Below are 24,860 nucleotides of genomic sequence, written 5' to 3'. Positions count from 1 at the left end.
CCCATGTCGTGCCAGCAGGGGGAAGCCCAGAGCAGACGCCGGTTGTCCCTGGACTCGCCACCTCGGAGAATAGAAGTCACCAGCCAGCTCTGTGAAGACAGGCTTTCTTCCAGCTGCTCTACCCACAACCGAAGAGGCATCTCCTACGATGACATAGTGTTCCAACAACCAAGATAACCCTCTTACTTGCCGTATTTTAAGAGCCAGGGACAGTGTTATTTTAGAGCTATTGGGAGAGAACCGAGAAGCACGTTGTTGACCGTGGAAACAGAGAAGCAGACCTCGTTTAATGCCACTTTGCTTCAGAGTCGCTTGAATAAATCCTAAAACATTTCAACATGCAGAGCTCCTCTTGAGACTGCGAACGAAAACTGTTACAACTTGACTGGTTTAACTCTCAGGATCTTTGCAAAATGAAAAGGATTACATTTTCTGCCGCTGATCTGCTCTGTGTCTTATACTGAACACAAGTGGGATGTAGTAGGAGGAAGAGTTAAAGAAACAGAGGGGAAGTTCTATTTCCTGAGGATCCACCATCGGCCCAACTAGGCACTCTGCACACGTCAGCTCATCTGATCCTCACAGCAGCCATGTGGACCCCCGCCTCGCTATCCTCGTTTTGTCTCAGAAGAAACTGGGACTTGGGAAGGTGAAGTCCTTGCCTCTAGCTACTAGGTGTCCTGAGCCAGGGCTGACTGCAGAACACCTGTGCATTCCACTGTAACGCCCGTGAGCATCTTCAGACAGAGGCGTCTCAAGGAGATGAAGGGGTGAAAGATGCCCGGAAACTTCTGTGTTCTCTGACTTCAGGCATTCCAGTCTCCCAGCATCGTCCCGGTAAAATCATTTCACCTCTGTATCTCAGATTTCTCCAAGAGGAGAGCTAGCCCCAGATCTCACACTTGAATTGATTTGCTATTTGGAATTTTTGCCGCGTTGATAACTAACAAAGTCAGAAAGTTGCAGCCCTCTGTTCCTGAGGTACCAAGTGAAGGAATGGCTGAGGAGCCCATTTTTCATCTCCAGCGTCGAGAATGTACTGCCCCTGAAAGAAGAAAATGTGGCCTCCAGGCTGGCGCACAGAAAACTCAGGCTGTTTGAGAGGACATTTTGGGGGCGCCTGGGTGGCTCAGTTGGTTGAGTGGCTGCCTTCAGCTCAGGTCATGATCCCAGGGTCCTGGGATCGAGCCCCGCGTCGGCCTCCTTCCTCAGTGGGAGCCTGCTTCTCCCTCTCACTCTGCCTGCCGCTCTGCCTGCTTGTGTTTTCTCTCTCTCTCTGTCAAATAAATAAATAAATAAAATCTTAAAAAAAAAATCTAAATATAAAATTTAGATCTAAATCTAAAAAAAAAAAAGGACATTTTGTAGGCTCCCCCTACGAATCCCTCTACAAAAGGGAGATGGATAATCCCGTGGTACCGCATATGGGGGTGATGAAAAGGAGCTCGTGAACCCCTCCCGCCGTCAGTGTCTGGCACACTCCTAGCCGGCCTCTCGAACTGCTAGCAGGAGTTTCACAGAGCAGGTGACCATGTGGTGGCCTGGGGCTGTGTGTATTGGTGCCTAGAAATTCGAGGTGGTCATGTCCCTGAGATAAGGCTGTTCACTTCCTGGATCGTAGACCAAGAGCATTGCAACTGGAAGTATTGACAGTCGCATCTCACGCGGGGGTGGGGCTGGCAGCAGAGCAAGATGGGGGGCCTTGGGATTGACGGGTTAGTGGCGGACCACCTCTTCAAACAACTGGACTTTGAGAGTGACTTGCTCCCCTCCACTTCTCTCCATCACCTTCCCGGAGAGCACCTGATCGGTGTCGGGGAAGACCCGCCCGTGCGGATGCTTGCTCTTCTCACTTGGTGGTGTGGCACGCACTCTCCATTACCCACTGGAGCTTATGCCTGTGCCTTTGGGCCTAGACCCCGTTTTGGGACAGCTTCTCCCTGCCTTCTTTGCGTGCAAATTTACTTTAATAAAACCCATCCAAACACGGTGGGGAAGTGTGAGTTGTCCCTCCCCTCTCCCCCCAAAAAAGGGTGAAAGAAAAATTCCTGCTAGTGTGCTGTTTGTGTTCCCAAGTGCTTCTGTATCTATGGTTCTGGCTACTTATGTGTTACCGGTCAGATCTGCATTTCTTGTAACCGACAAAACAGTTCTTACCCGTCTTGGTTTTTAGGAGTTAGTTTCCTTTATTCGTTTCAGTCTTGGTGTGGCTTCACTGTGTAGAGGGAGTGACCCACCTAGATAAGCATCTGAAAGGTCAAGGGCTTCACACTGAACCGCTTAGGAAAAGGAAATCAGACTGGAAGTCTTGCTGCCTCTTAACGTTCTTCAGAACATCTCTAGCTCCCCTCAGATCAGAGTTAGGAGCATCATGGTTTTTCTTGTTTCGCTGCCATTCCCTGAGCAGATCGGGCAACAGCAGACATGTCCATCCTGACTATAAAAGCAGGAAGCTGGAAGCCATTAAGCTTGCTCCGGATTTGCTCCGACTTTTATTTTCTCTAGCTCGACAAAACGTGAAGTTGGTTTTCGTGTGAGGAGATGAATGAAACGGAGCCCTCTTCTTCAGAAGAAAACCGTCTCGTGGGAAGCTGGTAGATAGACCCAATACGTGTGGGAGCACAGGCACGTTTCTGCAAAGGAGCCCCTTCACTGGGCCCTGCTGCAGCTCCGCTGTATGGTGTGCCCATAGAACCCGGAGCCTGGGCTCCCAGAGATTAAGAACTTGTCATCAACATGCAGGCAAATCACAGGAGGTGTGCACCGCAGCTCGGCTCCCTTGAATTCCAGACTTGTCACTTGCTTCTCCTCAAACACCTAGTTGCAGTTTCTTTTCTGTTCAGAGTAGATAAGGACATTCTTCTACCTCTGATCTCCCTCAACATGTTCCCCCTTTCTTTAGATACCTCTAATCTATTCGGAAACAGTGGGGCCAAGACATTTGGTGGATTTGCCAGCTCATCGTTTGGAGAGCAGAAACCTGCCGGCACTTTCAGCTCTGGAGGAGGAAGTGTGGCATCCCAAGGCTTCGGGTTTTCTACTCCAAATAAAACAGGTACTCTGATACTCATTAGCTGTGGTTTGTTTTTAGGTGTATATTACATATGTGTAGATACCTGGAAGGAGATGTCTCTAGGGTGGCTCTCAAGAGAGTAGGATTGGAGTATAGATGAAGTGACTTTTTCTCCCCAATTCATTTTTATATTTACTGAGCATCTACTGTGTTCCTAACACTGTTCTAGGTCTCCGAGACATGTTAAAAGCAAGAATGTAAATATTCAGCAAGTGCAGAGCATCCAAAGTAAAGGAACATACAAGACAGTGATAACTAAAATATAAACAAGAAAACACCAGAGTCAGAGAAGAGCTTGGGTCCCATTCGTGGTCATGGGCAAGACAGGTGGTCTGCTTAGTTTTTATGTCTTTTTGATTTGTCCTCTTTCTCAAGTCACTTTTTTTTTTAACCTTTGAGCATAACATAAATAAATATATTACATATACGTGCCCGCATACAACATCCACTTATCGTAAGTACACAGCGTGGTTACTTCTCACGGGGAGAACACGCCAGTGGGATCAAGAGTAAAGAGCACCAGCAGCATTACTTCTTATCCCAGCATTACTTGTAAAGGATACATTTGGGAACAGTGTGACTTTTCTGTGATCATATACGACGTTTATAATTTCAGAATTTAAGGAACAATGCATGTTTTGGTACACAGACATATTTCATTTCTGTCAACTGCCTCTCTGTCCTCTTTCTGTCTCAGAGCTACAGAGGGTCTGCATTCCTGCCCCTGTTGTGTGGAAAATTGTGTGAAAAGACTTTTTTCCCCAAAAAATCACTGGCAGAGATGGTGAGGATGTTTGCAGAGAAAGGAGTTCTTTAAAGCAGATTCCCCATGGGGGAGCGGTCAGGATGCTTGTCCCTCGTGTGTTTGGGAGCCTTTGAAATTATGTGAGTTCCAGAGGAAGGACCCTACTGAGGACCAGATGCGTAGGTGGCTCTGACTTAGGACCGCCCCACATTCCATGCCTGGAATCCCACCTTCTAGAACCTAAATTGCTGTGGTTTCCATGCACTGTGTTCCATTACGCAGACCTGTGGCTCGGGTGGCTTAGTCTTTGCCTTCCAGTTTTTGATTCTTCCTAGAATTTAAAATGCACTAGACATGAGCGCTGCAGCTTTATTTTGCCCCCAGCCTTCCTCACAGTGAAGGATTTAAAAATGAAAAGGTTACAAAGCTCTGGGGCCTAGCTAACAAAGAAAACATTTGACTAAGAAATTTTAATTCATTATTCATTGAGGCTTAATTTATTTTTTTTTAAGGAACTGGATAATGGTTTGTTTTGTTTTTTGTTTTTGATTCATGTGGTTTTTTTATGTTCTTTATCCTGGAATCAGGTCCCAATTGACTTTGAGAATCTTATGCTTTTATTTTTTTTAGTCTTAGAGAAAATGTATCCTCCTCCCTTTCAGAATACTTTTCCTGTTTGATTGTTTGCCCCGTGAAATCCCTCAGACTGAAGACTGAGAGAGCTACAAGGGATGAATGAACCGGTAGCAACAAGGGTGACAGTGAGGGTGGAGGCAGCCCATGTCCCCTGTGCTTCCGGCAGTTTGGCTCTCGCTGTAGGACTCGTGGCAGTTCTCCTGCTGTAGAAGGAGGTGCCACAGAGTCCTGAGCATAAGGAAAGGCTGCTTTAAATAGAGGAGTCATCCTTCCTGCCCAGGCAGTGCAAATGCCTAGGACATCATGATTGGCCTTTTGCTTGAATAACGATGTTAGATGGACCATTTTTGATGGGTCTTTGGAAAATTCCAGAAGTGTCCATCCTCCCTCAGTACAGTTGCCTTAGGAAATAGTAGTGCTGGAGATTACTTGTCGGGGGGACAGAGGTGGGCCCAGACCACCGTGCCCAGCCCATCGGGCTCACCCCAGTTGTGGTAGAGGGAGGCAGGCTGACTCATGCAGTTAGGTGGTAGGTGCTCTCTTGAGTCACTCAGCCCAGCGCTACCACAATCAGCTGGCTGAACTTGGGCAGATAACATTCTCGGAGCCTGTCCCTCACCTGCTAGGTAGGCTCCCCAGGTGGATGAGAGGGGGTTAAGGCAGAGTGTTGTACAGCAGCTGGTGCCGTACCTGGCACGCAGGGGGCCCTCAGTAAGTCAGGTATTTTATTATCATTGAGAGCGAATTTCTCTTTCTTCTGGAGAAGAGAATCGTGAAAATGTAGCATCTAATAAAATCAAGTCCTTCTTAGCATCAGGAGTGGGTTGCCTATCTCCAAAAAATAATACCAGAGTGACCATTTTCCCCCTGTTTCACTTAGCTATGACCCAGGTTTGTTGTTTGGGGGCATATTGTGTGTGTGTGTGTGTGTGTGTTGTGTATGTCAATGTAGTGTGTACGTGGGGTGTGTGTGTGTATGTGGGGTGTGTATGTGAGGGTAGATGTGTATGCGTTGTGTGGCTGTGGTGTGTGTGCATGTGGGGGGAGGGGTGGCACACGTGTGTGTACGCATGTTTAATCTCCTCTCCCCTGTCCAGTTTACTTTCTGTATCATTGTGACTTCTCATTTTTCACTCGCCCTCCATCAAGAAGTTGGAGTAATATTGTGCACAAGGCACCAGGTCCAGCTGCGTGTGTCTGGGAAGAAAGTGTAACTAGATCTGTGATCGGTCGTAAATAATTCAACTGCAAGGGTTTTTTAGCACTTTTTTTTTTTCCAGTCTCTTATATTTGTAACCCGACAGTCTCCATTATCATGGCTTGGAATTTCACTCAAGGTTTGAAAACCTAGAATGTTAACCCAAACATGGGCCTTAGCAAGAAGTATCTTCACTAGCAATGATAATAAGCATGTGACTGAATCACAAGATAACAAATAACGAAAGAATTCAGCTAACAGCTTTTCCTACCCAGAGTCTGATCTTTCCTGATCCAGGTAGCAGAAGCTTGTGGTGTGATTATGCTTATGTAAGAAGGCCTGAGTCGTGCCTCTGACAGCAGGACTCACTTTCCACAAGGGGCGAGAATAGTGTCCCTGGCGCCCCTTTCCTTGTGCCGAAGCCACTGTCATTCCCTTTAGCACATGGCTTCTTAAGCCAGTACTCATTTTAAGAAATACTCCTTTCTAGAGCACATTTCTTATACCAGTTTATTCCATTCTGTTCAGTGGACACTCACTGAGGGTCTCAGCTCATAGCCTAAAATGATGTACACAGAATCTTGGGGTTTGAGAACCCCCTCAGGAGCACAAGGAATAGTCAGAGAAGGGTGGCCAGGCTTCCCGCCCAGTGGGCATCTCTGCCAGTCCGAGGAGGCCATCTCGGCGCACCTGACCGTCAGCACGATGGCCTGCGCGTGTGCCGGCCCCCCCGCCCCCTCTGCCCCTGTTCACGTGAGCAGCAGGGGACGTCAGGGGCTCTGGTGGCTCTCCTCAGGACTGCTTGATTGTTTTATCACATTTATCCAGCAGCCTTCCTCCAGAGAGCAAATTTGGTGTGCTTTTTTATTGAGGAGTAGCTCCTGACTGCACAGAGAAAGCATTTTGTAAGAAATTCTGTGCAGAGAGACTGTGGAGAGAGATGTGAGAGCCATAAGGCTTTAAATAAATAAAAAGCCCCTGGCTGAGCAGCAGTGCCGTGCGCCTCTCCATCTCTTCTGTAACCCAGTTCATAGGTTCTCCCCGAGAGGAGACTTTGAGCCTCTGGCTTTATAATGTGTGTTTCCACACAGCTGGAGGCCTAGCCTGTGTCGTGATAGTAACAACATCTGTCATCTTTGACACCTGGGCCGGGATCGGAGTTTCCGAGAATGCTTTTTCAGTGAGGAGCCTCAGAACAGCGCAGTGGGGCTGGGAAGGGGTCAGAAATGCGCCAGGCTGGTTCTTGGTTCTTGGTGATAATCTGATGCCATGAGACTGGGAGCAGACACTTCCCGCTTGCCCATGGGAGGGCTCGAGGGTCTCACAGACAAACACGGGGTCTGCTGGGTTCTTAGGGCTCCAAGGAGCTCCCCTGGTGGACACGACCCCTCTGCTAGAAATGGAGGGGGTAGTTTGGTATTTAGAAAGGCTTTCGCCCCCAGTCACAGTTTTTTGAATTTGAATTTCTAACCTATTTCCCCCGTTTTCCTTCCTCTTTTGATTTGGTTTCTCACCGCTCATTGTCTTCTCTTCCTGTCTCCTTTCTTTTTCCCTGTTTGTTTGCCTCTGTTTTGCTCAGGTGGCTTCGGTGCTGCTCCAGTGTTTGGCAGCCCTCCTACTTTTGGGGGATCCCCTGGGTTTGGAGGGGTGCCAGCATTCGGTTCAGCCCCAGCCTTTACAAGCCCTCTGGGCTCGACGGGAGGCAAAGTGTTCGGAGAGGGTACTGCGGCTGCCAGCGCGGGAGGATTCGGGTAAGCCCCCCGGGGAGGGACCTGGGGACGGCCGAAAGCACAGGGCCCGGTACTCCTGGCTTGGAAAGACAGTTCTTGCGTTTTCCCTACTCTTGACTGAGCTGAGCCCCCCTCCCTCAAAATCCACGAACAAGTCAGTCCACGATGCCTCTTCCTCCCTGGGGAAGGCTCGCTTCTTCCAAGCCAGACTCTGTCAAGTGTGCGGGTGGGCACCAGCTGTGTTGCCTTCGCCTGAAAACATAAGAGTACTGGTTGGCAGGCCCCTGTTCTCCTGGTGGAACTACAGGATGAGTTAAGGAAAGTCCTGTCCTGGCTACTTTAGAGCCAGGCCTGCCCCTTGTGTGGTGACTTCTGTCAGGAGATTCAAGATGAATAGTTTTTGCCACATTCTTTCCTCTTGGGACTGTTGTGTCGTCAACCCATTGTCCTTGAGCAAACCACTCCTTGTGTCCCTCGTTCCACTCGTGACCCCCAGAGGGGGTATTTGGGTCACAGTCCCAGGGACACTGGACACTGACTGGGCCCCCTGCACATTTCAGAGTCTCCGTGACTGCTCAGCTTTCAAAGCTGCTCTTACCGCCTCGTGCACATCCTCCCTTGAAAATGCCATATTAGGGATTGGCTTTTAAGGGCCCCAGAAATTCAGTCTGGTTGCCAAAACCTCAAGGCGAAAATAGCCTTCACCACACCACAAAGTCACGATAAAATGCCTGTGGTGATGACTACAAAGTGCCTCGTTCAGAGGGCATATTAGCATCTGAAGTCACCGTCTGGTGGACCTGGCCCTGGGCGCAGGACATGGGATGCGTAAAGCTCGAGACGCGGGGAGGGGGTGGGAGCTTTGTTTGGGGGAATGGTCAGGGTACTTAGGGTGAGTCTTGGCGAGGTGATAGCATCTTTATCTTGAAAGTAAACTGAAGTATGTTTTTACTCATACCCTTTCCCTCCCCATGAAAGATGCTGGTGAGGAAATGCTGGCAAGTTTCCAGAAAGTGAGCGAGTTGATAGATTTGCTTCCTGGATTTCATGTAGAGACTAATGGTTCTTTTAAGTTTCCCCCAGGAAACCCCAAGAATTAAAGTTAAGGAAAGCTTTTAAAGGAGAGTTGGGACCAACTTTTAACTAGCATTCTTGGCACGTTCCAGTGGACACTGATGTCTCCAGTGACCACCCAGCACAGAGTCCTGCAGAGTTGGAGGGTTTGGGTTGACTGGGAATCTTGAAGTTTATTTATTTATTTGAAACCTGCCAGTTTCTTTACTAGTAGAAAAGTGTCATATTCTGCCTTGGCGGGGGGAGCTCACCCACATAAATCCTGACTGGCTGATTAGTTCCATTTTGTCAAAGACAGCTGACAAGTGCTGACTCGGGTATGAGAACTCCAGAAGAGCCCATCACCTTTCCCCAGGCCCCTGATCTGCCCCTGACAGATGTCTGAGGAGCTCCCGCTGTTCTTGGGAAGCCTGGAGCAGGGGTAGGAATAGAGCAGGACCAGTCAGGACCGCTTCAAGAGTCTGCTTCCAGAAGACCCCTCATCTTGTTGTGAAAAGTCAGTAGATCAAGATCCAGAGAGGAGCTGAAGACAAAAAACTGGGGGAAGAAGGTTGTCGATAAATGAGAAATGCTAAAATGATGGGATGAAATCCAAGAATTATTGGAGATAGAGCAAAAAGGGTAGTGCTGCTTGATTTCCAGATGTCCTGGAATTTCCAGACAGTGGAGTAAAGCTAATAGCCTGGACTGGTTGGTTTTCGTATTGGGTTCCTGTCGTCTTCTTTCCCAAAGCTGAGATTTGCTCTGGGCTCTAGCCTGCTCTTTCTGAGAGGCCACTACTTTGAACCAAGCATGTCCCCTCGATTTGTGTGTGGCAGGCAGGCCAAGGCCTCCGGGCAGCAGGTGCCTGTGCGGCCATGCAAACCACCAACTGCTTTTTGCCTGGAACCTAGGTTTGGGAGCAGCAGCAACACCACATCCTTCGGCACCCTTGCAAGTCAGAATGCTCCGACTTTCGGATCACTGTCCCAACAGACCTCTGGTTTTGGGACCCAGAGCGGGGGATTCTCTGGCTTTGGATCAAGCGGAGGAGGTAGGTGACCAGACATGGTTCCCTCCCGCAGTCCCTCCTGCCTTCTCTTTAGTAAACACCTTCCCCCACCTCTGCACCCAAAGAAATGAGTGATTTTTACCTGGCGATTCAGTTTAGTATTTTGAAGGCTGAAAGTGGGTGAAAGACAAAATGTTCTTCTTAGGCTTTAATTAGATGTGTAACGTTGTGCCGTTTCTTACCAAAGAAAGACATAACTGCCTTGACTTTTCTCTCAAGACAAGAACCCAAAATAATAATTGTCTTACTAGACCTTGGTTTTAAAAAAATCCAAGGCGGCAAATGCCAACAATAAGCTGTAGAGACTCGATGAAATGTCTTTGATTTGTTGCACTCTCGCTTCTTCAGATAGTGGAAGACGTATATTCTGCTTTTTGTCCCTACAACACATTTATGAGGCACAGAAGCCTGGCATCGTTGTTGTTTAACAAGTGAAGACAAAAACCCCATGGGGCCCATTTGCCCAAAGGGCCAGAGAATGAGCCACAGAGCCGGGCCTAGAACCCAAGTGTCTTGCTTCTCCCAAGAAGCAGCAAGTGGATGAAAAGAGAAAACTATGATTTCGTAATGAAGGGGGTCCATGTGGCCCCGGGGCAGCTGAGCGGGAGGTGCCGTGCCAGGGACCCACTGCTCACAGTGGGTGCCGGGGAGGGAAGAACCCTGAAATGCCAACAAGGCCCCTCACCTTCCCTGTGCCACCCAGCGGGGCTCTCCATGGGGAGTGAAGGGAGGGACACGGTGGGGCCTGGGACACCCCTCTGCCTCTCGAGTGTGTGCGTGCTCACTTCACTCCGCCCTTCCCATCTTTTTCAGGATTCAGCTTTGGATCATCCAACTCGTAAGTACCCACCTCCAGTTTCCAGTCATTAAATAAGGAGGGAGGAGTGTGTGGTATGTGAAAATACTACACTACTAACTTCTGCGCTATTTGTACATTTGATCTGTTTTCCCCGTTTTATAAGCTTGTCCTGGAAGCATGGGGTTCAGCGGCAGGTTTTGGGTTTCGTGGACCTGCTGATCCTGGCAGGACTATAGCAGGAGGTGCCCAGCCTGGCCTCCTCGAGGGCCACGCGTAAGAGAGAGGAGTGTGCCTTCTGATGAACAAAGACTGGAGGGCGGGACCCGAGGGATGCTGTTCCTTAGTTCCCTGTCAGTGTCTCAGAAGCTTCGCTTCGTGCTCCCTGCAGGCCTCCAGGCCCATCACCAAGTCTTACATTTTGATCCTCACTCTGTGCTGCTGTGTGGAATTGCATGACATTAAGTTTTCAGAGTCCCGAACTTGGCCCACGGGCAGTCGCATGAGCCCCGAAGCCCTTCCTCAGAGCATCGCTGATCTGCCTCTGTCCCGGCGCTTCCTTGCAGGTCTGTCCAGGGCTTTGGTGGCTGGAGAAGCTGAGTGGGCGTCGGTGTTCCTTTCAGTTCCCGTGACCAACTACATTCTCAGCTCCTCTTCGCTGAGCCACGCTGGAGCAGTCCTTTCCCGTGAACATTTGCGCTAAAACACACACCCAGAAAGAAACAGCAGAAACCAAAACTCTATAGAGATGCTTGATTGCTTGTTTGTTTTATTTTCGAGTTCGTGTTGGTTGTCGTGCTCCCCCCGCCCCCACTGTCGGTCCCCCACTATTAAACTCTGGTCTGTTTCCATGCTGAATGTATGTGGGTTATGTCAGGTCACAGCCTGGCAGAGAGGTTTCCTCATGGCTGTGGCTCTGAGAAACCTTCCTGGCCTTCCACCAGCCAGCAGTGTCTGTCTTCAAGGATGGCACCAGAAGTTAGCAACGCAGGAGATGGGTGCACGCAGAGGGTGGGCAGGAGCTTCTCCCATGGCCCGCTCTCCCCTGCCTAGGCCCTTGCCCAGGGAAGAGGTTGAGTGCTGGCCAGCTACCTTTTTGAGGCCATAACTTGGTATCTCCTTTTCGTGCCCTTGCTGCTGTTGGGTATCAGGACCCTTGAGGCACCAGCCTTGTGATTGGGTGGAGGGCCAGGAACTCCCTCACGCAGGCATCAGCTGAGTTTCAGAAGAGCTCGTGGCACCTTAAATTGAAGTACAGGTGGCCCTGAGACGAGCATGGAAAAAAGGCAAGTGGGCGCTGATGACAGGGACGCTGCCCTTGGACCAGCCCCGTCAGCTCGTCTGCTTGGTTTGGCTCTGGGGGCTGTGTGTCCCATGGCTGATTTCTTCGACTCTGGAGAGGCGTGATGGAGAAGAGCGACTTTATCTCCAGTGACCGTGACACTGGTCACCATGCCTGGCCCGCTGCCTGTGAACCGCAGTGCAGATAACCCTGGGGCAGGCCTGGAGCCGAGCCAACACCACAGTCACGTGCTTGCTGGCGTGGCGGAGGGACCCCAACTTCAGTCTTATCAAAGCACGTGAAGTGCAGTAGCTTTCAGGTCTGGGCATGTTTCACTTCTTGGGCCTGTGGTGTCCTAGGCAGTTGCCGACAAACAAGGACTGCCTCACATCCGTCGGGCAGGGATGCGACCATGCATTGGCTCGGGTCGTGGCAGGGGCGGGTCAGGAAGGGTTGTTTGGAGTTTTACATATTGGAAAGTTCTATTTTAAAAAGTTTTAATAAAAGTTTTCCATGTGACTATATCTGTCCCGTGACAGCCAGTGTGGTCTCACTGGTTCCGTAGGGGCAGGTGGGCGTGGGGGTGGGACCCCTGTGCCACAGCCCGCTCTGTCGTCCTCCTCTGCGACACTGGCCTGGAGGTTCTGTGTGAAGTACAGGCCCTCGAGCCCCAGTCCTGCAGACCGTGACTCGATAGTCCTGAAATTGGGCCCGGATGCCCCCAGGGCATTGGGCTCCCTGGTTCTTAGGCCCCTCAGAAGAGGAGTATCATCGTGTGGCACTGTTGGGTTTCAGGAACCCCAAACCAGGATTAGGTCCCCGGTGCGGCAGGAGAAAAGAGTAGGGGTCTGTCTGTGCCTCCTGTCAGTCAGGGCATCTGCCTCTCAGAGAGCTTCGACTGGAGCTGCTTACCACGTACCTGTTTGGGTCCTTGTGGAACTAAAGAGCCTGTCTCCCCCTGCTCTCACACGAGGCCTCCTGAGCTGTGGAGCAGGGGACAGTCCCCACGACATCCACACAGCCAGACGTGGGGCGTGTTCCGCCCGCCCGCGCCCTGTAGTTCACACACACGGGCCATCTAGAGACTGCAGGCGCTCAGATCCCTGGGAGAAGCTCCCGATGGGGGGCCCCGCTTTGAGGGAGGCGAGGCAGTGAGAGCGGACTCTGCCTCAGCGTGTCATCCTGCCGACTGGCACCCAGACTGAGCCAGTCTCCTGCCTTCCTGTTTTCCCCCTGAGGCTCTTTTTTATAAATAGAAGCTGGTTCGGCCTAAACCCTTGACCTCGAATTCTCTGCGTTAATCCTCTACAGAGGTGGCATGTGACATCTCTCCATAAGGCCATATCAGCTGTGCCCGACCCGATAACACCTCCGCCGCTCACTGTCAGCAGAGGAGTGCCCCACCGGTGCCCCGGCCCCTCTGCCTGCCTTTTCTGGGGTCGATTACACTGGTAGGTGGCCAGGGTCATCTCCGGAGCTTGGCTGTGTGCATCCACTGAAACCCGAGCTCCCAGGGCCGTGAGCCCTCCCCGAAGAGGGGCAGGAGTGTGGGGCCCGGGTACCTCTGAGGGGAAAGGACCACAGGGGCTGCTCAGGCCCACGAGGAGGCCTACCCGCTCCTGCGGCACGGTCAGCTGCGGCGGGCAGGTGGGCGGCCTCGCTGGCCCGGTTTCTATTTCTGCTGGTGTGGCACAGGAAAGGCAGGAAGGAGAAGAAGACGGTTTAATGAGTGAGGTTGTGTTTTGTTTGGCTTTTCCAGACACAAATGTCCTATGTTTGTAATTGGTGCTTCAGATGGCAACACTGATAGAGGCCAGAAAATGGGTTTCTCGGGGACAGAAGAACCCAAGTAACAAAATAGGTGTGCGTGCAAGTCCCCTTGTGTGCTGATGTGGCTGTGCAGCCCTCGAGACCTGCGGCAGAGGTCCCCTCGGTGTCGTCCTGCCTGTTTGCGTTGAGCATCCGGTGCTTCCCCTCAGCTTTGCTCTCCGTTCTGGCAACATCCAGAGAAGCTTCTAGGTCAGGTCTTCGGCGCTGCAGGGAGAGTATGGACTTGGTAGGCTGACTTGATCCTAACCCTCACGGGCTCTGTCACCAGAAGCAGGAGAGGACCGTGGCTTCCTGGTGTCCCGAGGGCCTTTCCCTCGCTGGTGATGGAGATGGGAAGGCCGGTCTCGCAGGGGGTCTCGTGGGGGGTGTGACACATGGCAGAGCACCCGGCACAAAGCAGGCTGTCACGAAATGAAGACTGTTCTTGCCTCACAGGACCTTGCCCTACCTCCAGGGTAAAGAGTTCTAGATTCCCGCTTCTACCTCTCCGGATTTGGAGAGGGGCATATCTTCCACGTGGCAGTTGAGCCCCTCATCGTCAAACACAGGACTCCACTGGGTGAGGGATTGCCCCCCACGTAAAGAAGCTCTAACACGGGAGTCCTCGACTTTAATTTGAGATTCTGATCAGAGAGCTGACTTGGGGCCTTGAATGTTCTTAACAAGCTCCGCAGGTGGTCTGTGGGCCACATTCTGAGAAACCTTTTAACTGCAATAACCAGAAATATTGTCCCCTCCAGGGGAGTGTCTGAAAGAGAACCTCACTGCCATGGACATGGTTTTTTTGCCGTTAATCCAAGGTAAGGGATCTTTCTGAATTGTCAAGGAGAGACACGCATTTTACATTGTAGCTGCTTGTTGGGCCATCTGCTCACTACGTATCTGTGGATGGAGGTAATATATTGCGGCACAGGTGGGCTGTCCGCTCCCCATCGCGGCCTCTGTTCATCGTGGCGGGTGGGAGAGGACGTTCCCTCACCTCACCCTGCCTCCTGGCCTGACTCCTCCCTCTTCCGTCCTGCCTCCATGTAGCCGGCTGTGACAAGGTGATGGAGGAGGACTGACGCCCCTGCGCCCTCCCGAGCTTGGGTCTCGGTCTCTCCCTTCGCTCCGTCGTCATCATCCCGCAGGCTCCACACCCTGTCTCCCAGAACACCCGGCCGGCACCCCTGAGCGCCTGCTGATTCGTACTCCTGTTCCTTGCAGGTGTTGCCTACTGGGTGGAAAGCAGGGCAGGGGCGCCCCTGGGCCGGGCTGTCCGCATCCATCTCCCCCCTCCTACCCTCGTTCTCCCTGGTTTGTCTACTCTCGCCTCGCGTGTGGAAACAAGACTGGGACCGTTCTGGCTCCCAGACCTCTGTGTGAAGTGATTCCTGGGGGAAGTTTGTATTCAGCCAAAACAGAAAGGGCTCTGTGGCCAGCTAAGTTGGGGAGAAGAATGGACGGAACAAAATTTCACGGATTTTTCATATTGAAGGCCTCTGTTGAGACTTTAACATGCAAATTTGCTTCGTAAATCGGGAAGATGAACTAGTCTGCCATCTCCCAAATCTTTCTGACCGGGGAACTTTCTGCTGGAGCCAGATTCCTCAGAGCTCGTGCTGGGAGCTGCTTCATCGTTGGTGTCACGGGACAGAAGCATAGCTTACTTCCTGTGGGTTGTGTTTCTAACGCACATTCCTCTCTTGTATTCAATGACAGTAGTGATGATTCACTGGAGATTTACTATGTGCCAGGTACGTCTGTCCTAAGCACTTCACGGACATTTTCCCGTTTAACCTACAAGCTAGATATTGTGACCCACATCTTCCAGAGGAGAGCATGAAGCCAGGAGAGTAAGCCATTTGCTGAGTCTCAAACCAGGTGTTGGCATAGAGCCAGAAGGAACCCGGGCAGTGCCCCCTGCCCAGCCTGGCACCATGCGCCCCTGCCCCCTGCTAGCCCCGGGCCATCCACCCTTGGCTCTCATGGTTTTTCTCCCCCAATATAGTCATTATTTCAGAAGAGATACCTGCCTGCTTGTGCCAGGGACACTGCCATGTACCTGTCCAGCCTACCCCGCGCACGTGAGCCGACCTTGGACGCGGACCACAGCAAATGTTCTACCTATCATGTGGTTACTTGCCCCCTTATTCTGCTGGCTCCAACCTGGTATGTGGTCATTGTCTAAACAGCACACCCGGGAGGGAGGTGGGGCAGAGGCGGAATCCGTTGAGCTTATGTTGGTGCGCACCAGAGGCAGATGGGGGCTTACTAGCCGCTCTCTGATGGAGGTGATCCGACCCTGGGGGAAGCAGCTGGCTTCGTGCCCTTGAGCGGTCTCATCCCCTCCTTCCTGTGCCATCTCTTCCGGGGTCTGGCTTTGAGGCTTTCCAGAGTCCCACAGGAGGTCAGGCCGCAGACCCACTGAGGCAGCAGTTACTCCATTGTTCAGCCCCTCTCTGCTTATAAATAGAATCCTGTCCATTCCACAGCCCTGGCCGGAGATTCTCCACATTGTTTTCGACCCTAGATCGGCAGCTGCAGTGAAACAGTCTGTGTGTGGGAGGGGGACACGGGCAGGAGTCCACGTGGTAGCGAGCCAGGCTCTGTTCCATCACGGTGTCCCCCTAGCACCGCACCTGCCCGGCCTCCCCCTGCTGGCCCAGCTGGTCTCCGGCTAGGAGGACACAGAAGAGGTTGGCCGCCTGCCCTTCCTGAGGTCGGTGCCCCCCCTTCCGGCTGGAGTCCTGACCCTAGCCGGCGGGTCCTACGTCTGGTCCCTCCCACCTCGCCCGTCCCCTCGTCTCGCCTCTCTGCCCTCCTGGCTCTCAAGGCCCCTCTGCACTCTCTCTGTTCTTCAGATGGCCCACTGTGCTTCCCTCCGCAGGAGCTCGGTCCCCGCAGCAGTGCGTCCTCCTGCCCTGCCCACTCGCCCGCTGCCCCCCAACGCCTGCGTGCTCGGGTACGGCAGCTCCCCTCTCGTGGGGGCATGCGTCACAATCACTGTTATTTGTGTACTTGGTCCTTGGATTTGTTCATCTAGCCTGCACTCTGCCTCCCGCCCTCCAAAAAGGCAGCTCCCGGGGGGCAGGGGCCGCGTCCACCTTGTCTGCCAAAGACGGCGCGAGTCAGTGCCACCTGGACCAGCTTTCCAGACAGAAGCCGGCACTCACTCGGTAGCCAGACCCCAACAGGAGACGACGAGGGTTGGCGGCCGGTCAAAAGCCCACCACACCAGGCGCCTGGGGGCTGACTCCAGGAAAAGGAGCCCCTGGGTCCCCTATCGTTCAGTCTACGGGTTTCTGTCCCTGCAGGGAGAACAGCCAGCTGCTCGGCTCCCACCTCACCCCAGCCCCTCTCTGGTCCTGCCCTTGCTAATCTTTCCATCCCAGAGCTCTCCAGCCGGCCAGGGGGGTGTGCAGGAGGAGTAGGGAGGGCCGGCGAGTCCCTGGCTGTGGCTGACAAAGGGGCTATATGAGCTGATGGAACGGCTTGACTGTCACCAGCCAGCATTTTCAGGAGCGTTTTGAATTCTCACGTCTTGAGATGTTTGCTTTTAAATCACTTCTGTTTTCTGTGTTTTAGGGAACAAGATGTGCCCCAGCGTAGGGAAATGAAACTGCTATAATGATTTTCAAGGTTCTAGATACGGGTGATTGGACAGTGCGGCCTGAACCCATCCTTGCCTAGGGCCCAAGGGAGCCGAGACTGTTTGTCAAGTAGCAGCAATCGTTCGGAGCTAAATTCGGCTCTGGAGCCTCTTCCCCACGTGAGGGCTTCAGGCATCTGGCCTGGCTGACCCCTGACTCTGGTCTGTAGGGTTGTCTTTCCTCATTTTGAGCCATTCTGGAAACAGGAATGAGCATCATCTCAGAGCCTTCCAAGCCCAGTGGTGCTCAGACGGCCGTGCGGTTGTCGGCATCACAGATGGTGGGACCAGTGGTCACCATCCAGAAGCCTGTATTGACGTCTCATACTTCCTGTGTGCTGGTCCCATGCCAGGACAGCATCACCATAGCAGGCACATCATGCCTTCTCCTATTGCATGCTGGGTCTGGCTGTTCCAGCCATGCACTTGTCACCCAGGCCCTACTCTCACCGAGTGTGTTGCTGGCTGTTGGATGTGTGTTCGGGGAGGAGGCGGTTCCTTCTGTGGCCCTCTCACCTGGCCCAGGTGGGAACCAGAGGAGTCTAGCATTTTAGGGCTGAAGATTATCCAGTTTGATTCCCTCCTTGAACACAGAAGGGAGTAGAGACAAAAGTGAGTCATTCTAGCAAGTAGAGGTTGTTGGTTAAGATCACGGGTATTGTCTGCACCGGAATCCCATCCTAGCTGTGTGACTTCAGACAAGTCGTTTTACCTCTCTGAGCCCCAGTTGCATCATCCATACAGAGGGTAAGTGATAATACATTCATCTAGATTTGTTGAGGATTAAATGAGACATTGTATATAAAGCAAAGTTCCCCATCCCTGACCTGTTTCTCTTTTACTGTACATAACGATTCTTACACTCATTAGTGTACGGCTACAGTCAAAGAGCTGAAATTGAGTCTGTTGCAAGATCTGAGTCACTTGCTCTTTTAGCCCTTTAGGCTCCCAAACGGATGAGATGGCTGGCCAGAGGTAAAATCTTTCTCAGATTATTACAACTGAAAAAGATATGCCTGATGGGTCAGCTTGCACAGTGAATATTCACCAGATAAGAAAGATACCCATGGTCAAACTTGTTGTGGTAAATATTTTATCTTCACATATTCAGCCATAGATACCAATTATTGAAAGTCACATGATGGGGATCTGGCAGACCATGGGTCTCTGTGGTCTCCAAAGGACTGAGGAGTAGCAGGAACACATGGTCCGTTTGGGGCTTTGGCTTGGCCTCAGGAAACAGTGCTCGTAGCTCAAAGGTGCAAACCAGGCAGGTCCTGCCTCCTCCCACCTCCAACCGTTTACCAAGATCCGTCCCTAATGGCCTTTGGCTGTCCCTAATGCCCTCCCTGCACAATTTTCCCCAATAGGATGGCACCTCTTGCAATGGAGGTTGAGATTTCACTTTTCAGCAATCCTTGCTAAAGCGAGGTCTCAAAATGCACTGGGCCTGAAACTGCAACCTGCTAATGATACACAGAAATTAAAACCCTACCTCTGAAGAAGCTTCTAGTCTGATTTTTATGGTAGAGATGAGCCTTTTCATGATGGCGTCCATCCGCTTGCCTCTTAGATATAAAATCAGAATGCACCTTGGGCTTCTCTGCTACTCACTTTTTTTTTTTTTTTTTAAGATTTTATTTATTTGACAGACAGAGACACAGCGAGAGAGGGAACACAAGCAGGGGGAGTGGGAGAGGGAGAAGCAGGCTTCCTGCCAAGCAGGGAGCCCGATGCGGGGCTTGATCCCAGGACCCTGGGATCATGACCTGAGCCGAAGGCAGACCCGCAACGACTGAGCCACCCAGGCGCCCCTCACTTTTCTTTCCAATGGCTTATCTTGCTTATAAAGAGTATTTTTTACTGAAGTGATTAGATTGGATGGTTGGGAGTGAGAGAGGAGGGCACAGCTCTACTCAATTGGTCATATAATGTTGATCAGGGCATGAGATTAACTTGCCTGAGTAGGTAAAACTCTTCTAATCTAAAAGCCAATTTAATTTCCAATGAGATTCTTAGTCAAAGATGTTCATTTTGTCTTACAGCTAAACTTCTGTCAAGAACAAATAGAATATTCGAGGTACACTTGGCTTAGCTGCCTCCTAAAATGAAACAGGACCTTGGGGACCTATGTTAAGGTGATCCATTACCATCTGTAGGTGTATTCATACTGTCAAATAATGACTCCGGTTGTGGGTTTTTTTGTTTTGTTTTGTTTTTTGCCCCTGGTGTTAACATAAGCTTTGAGGGGTAGGAGAGGGCAAAGGGCTAGAGAAGAAGACAGATGTTAAAGCCAAACCCTCAGTCTGTGTCTCAGCTCCTGGCATCAGGGCTACTTCTTATGGACCAAGTGCCCAAGCCAGGGGGCAGCATTCTCTATAAGGGTCTATGGATCTAAAAATGAAAGTCTATTCTTCAACACAAAATTCCCTAGATTTCTTTCACATGCAAGGAAAGTGACCTACTGAGTTAGAAAGAGCTACCCAGTGTAGCTAGTCACAAGTTAAAAGCATGGGGAAAGTCTATGGGGAATTCTAAGTCCCTGTTGAAATGCTTGGCCATTGTGCAACTTTTGGCAACCTGTGGTGCTTCTCTGAGCGGGGGTGGGGTGGGGAGGGAGTACCTGTCAGGAGAGCTTGGAATTCCTGCAGTTTAGGGTAGGGCCACATTTTTGTTGTTGTTGTTTTGGTTTTTGTTTTTTGTTTTTCTGCAGGCATCACTGTTGCCTTGAGTGGGTCATGGTTTCCAGTTGCTGCCCTGGATGAATTAATGAATTGTAGAATTATTATTGCTTTTGTCTTGAGTAATCATTAGGTTCTTGTGAAATTGCTACAGTCATACCATTTTTTTTAATTAGTAGATTCCTCTAATTCTTGGTTATTTCTGAGTTCTTCTTTTCCTCTAGAAAATGTAGAAATGAGTGACACTGGCCCACAGATTGTTTCATTCCCAAGTAAAGGAAGATGAGCCTTTCTGTTTCCAGCAAGATGAATTAGTAGATACTGGGTTTGCCCTCTTTTCTGAAAAAACTAAAAACTCAGTCGAACAATTTTCAAGATGGTTGACATCAAGCAGCAAAGGACAGTGACCCCTGAGATTCAAGGAACAAATGAGGTAAGCCCTACAGTTGCCCCCGTTTCCTGCCTGGAAAACATTTCCAGACCAGCATAGGGAAGGAGAGTCCAAGTGGAGCCCAGTGATCAGTGACCTCCCTGAGTTCACAAGGCAAGGTATCAGAGAGGGGAGGAGAAGGCTGCACAGCGTGGATTCTGGACTCTGGCTCTGCAGAGGGACTCTCAAGTACTGGCTAAGTATTGATCAGTGTGCACATTTGAGGAAAGTCTGTATCTGGAGAAAAAGAACATGAAAGGATTAGAGGCAGAATCCTCAGAGCTCTAGGGCAGCAAGTAGTGCTGGTTCCTGCCAGCCAATGTGGAAATGCTCATAATTCACCTAGCATTTGGATAGAGTACTCAGAAGGGTTTTTCCTCAGTAGCAGGGAAAAGTGAGTCCTAAACAAAATGCCACTCTGATCTCATCTAACAAAGCTTAGAAGCAAGACCCAAATGAATCAGACTATTTCCATGTTAGACCCCAGAACTAAGCTCAAGAAACTTACTGCAGTACAAAAATACCCAGTACCAAATAAGATAAATTTCACGGTTTCCAGCATCCAATCAAAAATGACCAAGTATGAGGGGTGCCTGGGTGGCTCAGTCGGTTAAGTGTCTGCCTTCGGCTCAGGTCATGATTCCAGGGTCCTGGGATCCAGCCCAGCATCAGGCTTCCTGCTCAGTGGGGAGTCTGCTTCTCCCCCTGCCTCTGCCCCTCCCCCTGATCATATGCTCTCTCGCTCTCTCTCGCTCATTCTGTCTCTCAAATAAATAAAATATTTTTAAAAATTACCAAGTATGCAAAAAGCAGAGAAATATGGTCTATAATAAGAAAAATCAAATAGCTGAAATTGATCCAGAGTGACACAGATGCTAAAAGTAGTCAAGAACTTTGAAGCCATGATTAAAAGTGTATTCTATATGTTTAAGAAGCTAGGAGAAAGACTGAACATGTTACATAATGACATAGAAAAGACCCAAATCAAACTAGAGGTGAAAATTGTTATGTCTGAGATGAGAATATCCTGGATGGCACTAAGAGGATGTTATCCACTGCAGAGGAAAGAATTAGTGAAATTGAAGATTTAGCAATAGAGATGACCCAAAATGAACCACACAAAGAGAAAAGACTGAAAAAGTTGGAATATATCATCACTCAACAGTGGGATAACTTCAAGTAGCCTAATAATATGTGTAATGAAAGTTCCTGAAAAAGAGAGGAGAGATGGAGGGGAAAATTTGAAGGACATCAGAAATTGTATCTACATGAGTAAGTCTAAAGATTTTGGAAGGGATTCTTCAAGTCTCTTTAGAAGATAACTGTTTAAAGCAAAAATAATAACCATGTTTACAGTTTTGTAACTTAGGTAGAAAAAATGTACGACAACAATAACAAAAAGGTTGGGAGAGAAGAAATGAAAGTATACTGTTGTAGGGTTTATCCACTACTCCTAAAGTGGCATAACATCAATGGAAGACAGACTATGGTAGGTTAAAGATGTGAACCTCAAACCAATCACCAAAATAGTACAACAAAGAGTTATAGCTAATAAACCAACTAAGGGGATATAAAGAAATCATAAAACCGAATTCAAAAGTAGGCAGAAAAAAAGGGGGAGAAAGGAGCAAAAAAGAGAGAGGACATATAGAAAACAAACAGCAAGATGGTTGATTTAAACCCAGCCATATCAATAATCACAATAAATGTAAATTATCTAATTTCTCAATTAAAATGCCAAGATTGTCAATAAATAAAAAAATATATTAAAAAAAGAACAAAAAATAAAATGCCAAGATTGTCAAACTGGATAAAAAAGTAAGACCCAACTATATGTTGCCTACAAGAAACCAACTTTAAATATAAGATGCAAGCAGGTTAAAAAGAAAATGGAAGGGGTGCCTGGATGGCTCAGTCAGTTAAGCAGCTGCCTTCAGCTCAGATCATGATCCCAGGATCCTGGGATCGAGCCCTGCATCCGGCTCCTTGCCCAGCAGGGAGTCTGCTTCTCCCTCTGCCTCTCCCCACCCCCCTCATGCACTCGTTCTCTCTCTTTCTCTCAAATACATAAAATATTTAAAAAAAAAAAAAGAATGGAAGAAGATACCATGCCAACATAAATTTTTCTGAAAAGCTGGAGTGGCTATATTTATATTAAATATGGCAGATTTCAGAGCTCAGAATATTATCAGGGAAGACACGGTCATTTCATAATATGTCAATTTATGAAGAGTACATGTGTCCTAAATGTTTTTAGACCTTATAACAGAGCTTTAAAGTACATGAAGAAAAACCAACAGAACTGCAAGAATAGATAAATCCATAATTATAATCAGAGGTTTCAATAACCCTCTTAATAATTGATAGAAGTAAACAGAAAAATCAATAAGGCTGTAAAAGACATGAATAGCACTTTCAACCAACTTGAACATAATAGACATTTATACAACACTCTACCCAATATCAGTAGAACATATGTTCTTTTCATGTGTACACAAATACCAAGATAGACCATATCGTGAGTCACAGAACAAGTCTCAATAAAGTTGAAAGGAATCAAGTCGTACAAAATATGTTCTCTGACCACAGTGGAATTAAATTAGAAGTCAGTAACAGAAAGATATCTGGAAAATCCCCAAATATTTGGAAGCTAAATAACACATTTCTAAATAACCCATGACTCAAATAAGAAATTTTAAAATAAATTAGAAAATAGTTTGAACTAAAAAAATTTTTTTCTAACAAAAAAACACAACCAATCACAATTTGTGGTGCTAAAGCAGTACTTAGTGGGAACTTCATAGCACTAAATGCCTATATATTTTTTTAATATTTATTTATTTGAGAGAGAGACCATGAGGGAGAAGGAGAGGGAGAGAAACCCAAGCAGACTCCACACCAAGTGCAGAGCCCAATGTGTGGTTCCATCCCATGACCCTGAGACCATGATCTGAGCTGAAACCAAGATTTGGACACCCAACTGACTGAGCCACCTAGGCGCCCCGATTTCTATATTTTAAAAAGAAGGAGGCTATCTAAGAAAGTAGAAAAAAAGGTAAATAAAACCCAAGATAGGTAGAAGAAAGGAAATAATAAAGAACAGAGCCAAAATGAATACAATAGGATATAAAATAAGACAAGAAAAATAAATGAAACTGTTCTTTGAAAAAATCAATTAAATTGATAAACCTCTAGCCAGACTAATCAGGGAAAAGAGAAGACACAAGTTACTAATGTCAGTAATGAGAAAGGTGACATCATTACAAATTCTTCAGGTATTTAAAGGATAATCAGGAATATGAATATCCTTACTCATTACTTCAACTTAGATGAAGTAGACAAATTAAAAGCACAAATCATCAAAGTTCACTCAAGAAGAAACAGATAAATAGCCCTATAGCTATTAAAGAAATTGAATTTATCAAAATTTTCCCATAAAATAAATTCCAGATCCAAAGGGCTTCCCCAGTGAGTTCTACCAAGTATTTCAGGAAGAAATAATACAATGACACACAAACTCTTACAGAAAATTAAAGGGAATGGGGCACCTGGGTGGCTCAGTCAGTTAAGCATCTGCCTTCAGCTCAGGTCATGATTGCAGGGTCCTGGGATCGAGCCCCATGTTGGGCTCCTTGCTCAGTGGGGAGCCTGCTTCTCCCTCTCCCTCGGCCTCTGCCCCCAACTTGTGCACTCTCTCTCTCTCTCTCTCAAATAAGTGAATAAAAAGCTTAAAAAAAAGTCAGACATGGGGCACCTGGGGTACCTGGGTGGCTCAGTCAGGTGAGCGTCTGCCTTCGGCTCAGGTCATGATCCCAGGATCCTGGGATCGAGACCCGCATCGGGCTCCCGGCTCTGCGGGAGAAGCCTGCTTCTCCCTCTCCCACTCCCCCTGCTTGTGTTCCCTCTCTTGCTGTCTCTCTCTCTCTCTCTCTGTCAAATAAATAACTAAAATCTTTAAAAAAACAAGTCGGACGCTTAACTGACTGAGCCACCCAGGTGCCCCTAGATGTAAGAATTCTTAAAAGTTTAGTCATCCGATCCAATACTATATAAAAAGGATATGCATAATGACCGAGTAGGATTTATTCTAGCAACTCAAGGTTGGTTTAACATTTGAAAATCAATCAATACAATTCACTACATTAACAGAGTAAAAAATTAAAAAAAAAAACCCACACATGATCATCTCGATAGATACAGAAAAGGCATTTGATAAAATCCAGTGTTGTTCCTGACAAACTCTGAGCAAAGCAGAAGTGGAAAGGAACTTCCTTGGCCTGATAAGGAGCATCTAGGAAGATCCTACTGTTACCATCACATGTAATGGTGAAAGAATGCTAGATGAGGAGCAAGGCAAGAATGGCCACTCTCACTGCTTCTGTCTATATCCAACACCGCATAGGAAGACCTAGCCAATATGCCAAGGCAAGAAAAAGGAACAAAAGGCACCCAGATGGGCGTTTCCATAGCTCAGTCAGTTAAGCATCTGCCTTTGACTCAGGCCGTGATCTCAGGGTCCCGGGTTCGAGCCCCACGTCGGGCTCCCTGTTCAGCGGGAAGCCTGCTTCTCCCTCTCCTGCTCCCCCTGCTTGTGTTCCCTCTCTGGCTGTGTCTCTCTCTGTCAAATAAATAAATAAAATCTTTTTTTAAAAAGGCATCCAGGGTGCCTGGGTGGCTCAGTTGGTTAAGCGACTGCCTTCGGC

General features: G+C 48.9%; 1 protein-coding gene across 4 annotated transcripts in view; it reads left to right on the top strand.

Moving 5' to 3' along the window:
* Positions 1-12,109, top strand: part of NUP214 (nucleoporin 214) — a 101,255-nt gene extending 89,146 nt beyond the window's left edge. For all 4 annotated transcript variants that reach the window (XM_025888657.2, XM_025888659.2, XM_025888658.2 and 1 more), the window contains 5 exons: positions 2,903-3,055; positions 7,232-7,403; positions 9,350-9,489; positions 10,321-10,345; positions 10,870-12,109. In XM_025888657.2, the coding sequence (XP_025744442.1) occupies positions 2,903-3,055; positions 7,232-7,403; positions 9,350-9,489; positions 10,321-10,345; positions 10,870-10,903 (524 nt within the window). In that variant the 3' untranslated portion in view covers positions 10,904-12,109. The remainder of the gene's footprint in view (positions 1-2,902; positions 3,056-7,231; positions 7,404-9,349; positions 9,490-10,320; positions 10,346-10,869) is intronic.
* The last annotated feature ends 12,751 nt before the right edge of the window (positions 12,110-24,860 follow it).

The sequence above is a fragment of the Callorhinus ursinus genome, unplaced genomic scaffold (genome assembly GCF_003265705.2).
Source record: "Callorhinus ursinus isolate GAN/ISIS: 27379988/994484 unplaced genomic scaffold, GSC_fseal_2.0 scaffold24, whole genome shotgun sequence".
Lineage (NCBI taxonomy): Eukaryota > Metazoa > Chordata > Mammalia > Carnivora > Otariidae > Callorhinus > Callorhinus ursinus.
Note: the sequence above shows the minus strand (reverse complement) of the source record. Positions and strands in the feature narration are given on the sequence as shown.